The sequence below is a fragment of the Asparagus officinalis genome, chromosome 7, assembly GCF_001876935.1.
Source record: "Asparagus officinalis chromosome 7, Aspof.V1, whole genome shotgun sequence".
Classification (NCBI taxonomy): Eukaryota; Viridiplantae; Streptophyta; class Magnoliopsida; order Asparagales; family Asparagaceae; genus Asparagus; species Asparagus officinalis.
Window position 1 is genome coordinate 55,781,704 of NC_033800.1, and position 5,867 is coordinate 55,787,570.

Genomic DNA, 5,867 nt, shown 5'->3' on the forward strand with positions numbered 1-5,867 from the left:
TTTTCCTTCTTCGAATGTCCGTGGAGAATGACATCTAAGATGGAGGAAGCTTGTTCAAAATTGTTCCAGAAATAAAGGTTTGATAAAGATTAATCTTTTCATCCTTCAGCTTCATAACAAGCTTTTCGAGCTCTTTGACTTGAGGCAAAACCTTAGTGCCATCTTCGAATTTGGAGTCAAAGAACTTATCAATGATGTGAGACATGGAAAGCTTCTCCTTATCCTTGTATTGCTCCTCGAGAGCATTCCAGATTTCCTTTGCAGAGGGCTTGTTCATGTAGACATCTGCCAGATGATCAGCCAGGCAGTTAAGGAGATAACTCATGCAAAAATGATTATCTTTAGCCCAAGAGGCTTTAGACTCAGAGTCATCTTCAAATTTAGGGTTCTCCTCAAAAATCACATAATAGATTTTCAAGAGTTGCATCCCGAAAATCACTTTCCGACGCCATGCGTTAAAGTTGGATCCGTTAAAATTCTCTAACTAGAGACAGTCCACTCCAAGAGTCCTCGCATGATCTATAGTAGATCAAATAATATTGCTTTAAGATTGTTCGAGATTGTGGTTAAATCTGGAATAAAACAGTAAATGTTGATTTGTGGTAATTTTAAACTTTTTTAAGTTAACTGCTGTGCGTTTGTTAAACGTTGTGCTTAAAGTAATATTTAGCCTACTCCGGTGCAAAGATCCCAAGGCCAAACTGCTTTTAGGAATAGTAGTACAGTATTCTGGTGTGCACCAACCCAGTACTGTCAAGATCTCCTCGATCTAATAGACCTTTCTGTCAAGGCAAAGATCTCATCGATCTCAGAACCTTTCGGTTTAAAACCTTTTGATTTCAAGGCAAGTTTCTTCGGGCACAGTTTCTGCAGCAACAGCATAACAGCAGCAACAACGTCAAGATCTTCTCGATCCGACATTTGTATTCAAAGTTCTCTAGCCAACTACAAGAGCTGCCCAATGGGCGCTATTTATAGGCCTCTAAGACCAACTCAAGAATCACCCTTAATTAATGCGACTATTACAATTCGCAATGGTAATTATGATTGTAACATCAATGTATTAACTTACTCTAAATGTTGTTATAACTGTTACATGCAGTAACTCCTGAATACAAGGAAATCAAAGAACGCCTTACTACGAAACATAAGGGTCACGTCTCAGCAAATTAGACGAACATCGTTTATAGGACGAACCTCATCGAACAAGTGAACCTCGTCGAACGAGCGAACCTCGTCAAACATGTGAACCTCATTTGACAAGCGAACCTCGTTAAACAGGCGAACCTCATTTGATGAGCGAACCTTGTCGAACAGGCAAACCTCATTTGACGAGTGAACCTTGGCAAACAAGCGAACCTCGTTTGACGAGCAACCCTCGTCTGATCTTGTGAATCAGACGAACCGCAATGAACCTCGTCTGATTTCAAGAACATTAGGATCACACTCTTGTGCGAATGCGTAACTCGTCCTTATGCTGTGAAGCAGCCTTCGAGGCGACCATAGTGGCAGCCAACGTGGCGCCACCTAGCTCTGATGCCTCCGTGCGAAGTGCAAAGTGCACCTAACAAAGCGCCACTTATCCGGCCCATTGGCCCACGACTCATGAGCCCACGACCCACAGCCTACGACCCATGAGAACTTATGAGAGATTAATTAAAATAAAATACTTCTCGGCTTGTCGTTGACAAGCCTCGAACAGAGGACCTTTTAAAACACCAAAACATTAACTTCCCACTAGGCTACTAAGTATTTATGAAAAGTACTTGTAGTTTATATATATATATATATATATATATATATATATTGAAAACTCATTTTGGAAAGCGGTTTTGACCAAAAAAATCTAACAATCCCCGGCAAGTTGTTAAACTAGTGTCGTGTAATGGTGTCATTGTTTATATATATATATATATATATATTGAAAACTCATTTTGGAAAGCGGTTTTGACCAAAAAAATCTAACAATCCCCGGCAAGTTGTTAAACTAGTGTCGTGTAATGGTGTCATTGTTTCAATCATTGTGCATAAGGTAGATGTCGTAAGGACTTGAATCTCCCTTAGACCAACTGAATAAAAGATATATGCTTGGTGTTGGAGAGACTTGAACCAGCACATGTCTAAGATCTAACGATCACACAAGATCAAACTCATTTTTTGTAGTTTTTATTTTAAACCACACTTGCTATGTCTTTACCTTTGTTTTGTACATTTTATGGCCTTGTGCATGTTCTAGTTTCTGCTAGAGATCTAAGTATCTTTCCATAAGATACCATAGGAGACAGCCAAATCTCCATCCAGACATATGTGGGTTCTTTAGGCATGTTTCCTACCAAACATCCTGCATCCGAGATGCTTTGAACTCATTAAGTCTTAAGAGTCATCATCTCTCATGATAGGATTCTAGGTGAGTCCTTTAGGCGTGTTTTCTATTTAACACCCCGCATCCAAAATGTTTTGGACTCATTAAGGCTTAACAGCTAACCCTTTTACATGATAGGATCATTGGTAAGTCCTTTAGGCATGTTACCTATCCAACAGCTCGCATCCGAAATGCTTTGGACTCATTAAGGCTTAACATCTATCCTTTTTACCATGATAGGATTTCAGTTACAAATCTTACTTGACTTTTAAACCAATTATCTTATCATTAGTAGCGTAAGCTTTGAACTAATGACTTGATATAAATGATAAGTATTTGTAAGACTCACCAAACTTTTATACATCTTACTCGACTTTTAAACCAATCATCTTATCATTAGTAGCGTAAACTTTGAACTAATAACTTGATGTAAATGGTAAGTATTTGTAAGACTCACAAAACTTTAAAACTCATTCCAACAGACGTCCTTTTGACTATGTCCTTTTTCAGACTTTTAGTCAAAGGATCAACCACATTCTCTGAAGATCAGACGCTTATCACAGAGATGACTCCTTAGCAAATGAGTTCTCTCAAATAGCCATGCTTTAGGCGAATGATCCTCTTCTTTCCATTGAACATCGAGTTCGCTACCACAACACTCGCCGCCTGATTATCACAATAGATAGTAATTGTGCATTGTAATTCTGTCAATGGAAGGTCTCGGAGAAAACAACCGAGCCACTCAGCTTCATCTCCCGCAGCATAGAGTGGGAAGAACTCAGATTCCATCGATGACTGTGCAACCATAGTTTGCTTCATAGACTTCCACGAGACGGTAGCTCCACCCATGGTGAAGACAAAACCTCCAATAGATCTGCACTCATCTGGTTCTGAGCACCAACTTGCATCTGAATAGCCTTCGATTATAGCCAGATATCCAATGTAGAATAGGCCCAGACCTATAGTTCCTTTCAAGTATCTCATCAATCTCTGGACATCATCCTAATGAAGCTTTCCAGGATTATATGTGAACCTACTAAGCATTCCTACAGTGAATGCTATGTCTGGTCTCGTGCAGCTCATCGCGTACATAAGACTCTCAATAATCTTTGAGTACCTTAGTTGCTCTACTGGTTTTTTAGTGTTCGGTCGAAGCTTCTTGTTGTAATCATACGACACTGATAGTTCTAGCATGTCGTAATAGCCATACTTTTTTAGCATACTCTCAAAATAATGAGATTGAGACAATCCAATACCATCTTCAGAGTACATGATTTTGATTTCTAGAATCACATCTGCAGTTCCAAGGTCCTTCACGTTGAACTGTGCTGAGAGAAATTTCTTGGTAGATATTACTATCTTCAAATCACTCCCGATGATAAGCATATCATCCACATAGAGGCAGATAACCACCACATTTCCTTCAGTGGTCTTGATGTATAGGCATTTGTCAGACTCACTGACTTGATACCTATTATTGCGAACAACCCATCGAACTTCTCATGCCAGATTTTTGGTGCCTGCTTAAGTCTATATAGAGATTTAACAAGTTTACAAACTTTTCTAGCTAGAGCATCAAGTCCTTCTGGTTTTTCCATGTAGATCTTTTCTGTGAGATCTCCATTAAGAAAGATAGTCTTCACATCCATCTGATATATGACAAACCTTTTAATCGTCGCCCATGTGATAAGTACTCTGATGGTAGTGATCCTACAAACTGATATATAGATATCAAAGAAATCTATTCCTTCTTTTTGAGAGAATCTTTTTGCTAAGTCTTGCTTTGTAATTCTCAATAGTATCATCAGGACGAAGCTTCTTCTTGAAGATCCATTTGTAGCTGATAGGCCTTGCACCTTCAGGTACATCCACCAGCTCCCAAGTATGATTTTAGATCAATGAATCCATCTCATCACCTATAGCTTCTTTCCAGTCTGTTAACTGCATTGCTTCTTGAAAAGTCTGTGGATCTTCTTCCACATTAGTCTTCACATCCATCTGATATATGACAAACCTTTTAATCGTCGCCCATGTGATAAATACTCTGATGGTAGTGATCCTACAAACTGATATATAGATATCAAAGAAATCTATTCCTTCTTTTTGAGAGAATCTTTTTGCTAAGTCTTGCTTTGTAATTCTCAATAGTATCATCAGGACGAAACTTCTTCTTGAAGATCCACTTGTAGCTGATAGGCCTTGCACCTTCAGGTACATCCACCAGCTCCCAAGTATGATTTTGGATCAATGAATCCATCTCATCACCTATAGCTTCTTTCCAGTCTGTTAACTGCATTGCTTCTTGAAAAGTCTATGGATCTTCTTCCACATTATAGGTGATGAAATCATCTCCAAAATCTTTTTCTCTCCTGACATGCTAGGATGGTGGTTCGGTAACTCCTTCATCATTGACACTTTCGGTTTCTTATGAAACTGGCTCCTCTGCTGCATCTGACGTACTAGCATTCTCTGTTATATCTTTGAACAATAAATCTTTATCTTTGATAAACTTATTCTCAAAGAATTTTGCATCCCGAGCTTCAATGATGGAGTTGGTTCCAAGGTCAAGGAACCTGCAAGCTTCGCTATCTTCAGCAAAGCCAAGAAACACACATCTGTTTACCTTTGGTCTGAGCTTAGACCTTGTGATATTTGGAACTCGAACATATGCGAGACAACCCCACACTTTGGGACTATCCAAAGGATCTGGATATCCTAACCATAACTGATGAGGAGTACTATCAGTTTTGAAATATGGTACTCTGTTCAGAATCCAGTTTGCCATCAGCAAAACCTCTCCCGAATAGCAGGTAGGTAGACCATATATGATTAGCATGGAATTAACCATCTCAGTCAATATGCGATTCTTCCTTTCTGCAATCCCATTAGATTGCAGAGAATATGGAGTCGTAGTTTCAGCAATGAAGATGCTTCTCTACACGAGTCCGAAACTCGATAAACTTTCTGAATGCTTTATCTTTAGATTTTAGCAGGTAGACATGGCAGAAGTGAGAATGATCATCAATGAAGGTGATGATGTACTTCATGCCGTCTCGAGCGACAAAGCTCTTGAAATCACAAGTATCTGAGTGAATCAGATTTAATAGGTTGGTGCTCCTTATGACACTTGGAAATAGCTTCCTTATCAGCTTCGCTTGCAAGCAGACTTCACACTTCTCAGGTTTGTTACCCCTACTTTTTGAAGGTAATCCTAATTTCTCTATGCTAGACAGTTTTCTATCATTTACATGTCCTAACCTATTGTGCCATAATACATGGAAGTAAGCAGAAGATGATACTTTATTTACAACTGAGTTGGGTATAATAGTACTGATCTTATACATACCATCAATACAATATGCATTACCAAAATACATTTTCATAAAAGATAACACAACATTTCCTCCTTGGAAATCCAGTCTCATACCGGTGTCACACAGCAGGCTTCCAGAAACTAAGTTTTTAACAATTAAGGAAACATGTTTCACATCCTTCAATATGAGAG

General features: G+C 38.9%; 1 protein-coding gene across 1 annotated transcript in view; it reads right to left on the minus strand.

Moving 5' to 3' along the window:
• LOC109847168 (protein LATERAL ROOT PRIMORDIUM 1-like) overlaps nt 1-921 on the minus strand; it is an 8,025-nt gene extending 7,104 nt beyond the window's left edge. Inside the window, exons 1-2 of the mRNA XM_020416410.1 lie at nt 831-921; nt 152-285 (exon numbers count right to left, since the gene is read on the minus strand). Coding sequence (XP_020271999.1) covers nt 152-285; nt 831-921 — 225 coding nt within the window. The remainder of the gene's footprint in view (nt 1-151; nt 286-830) is intronic.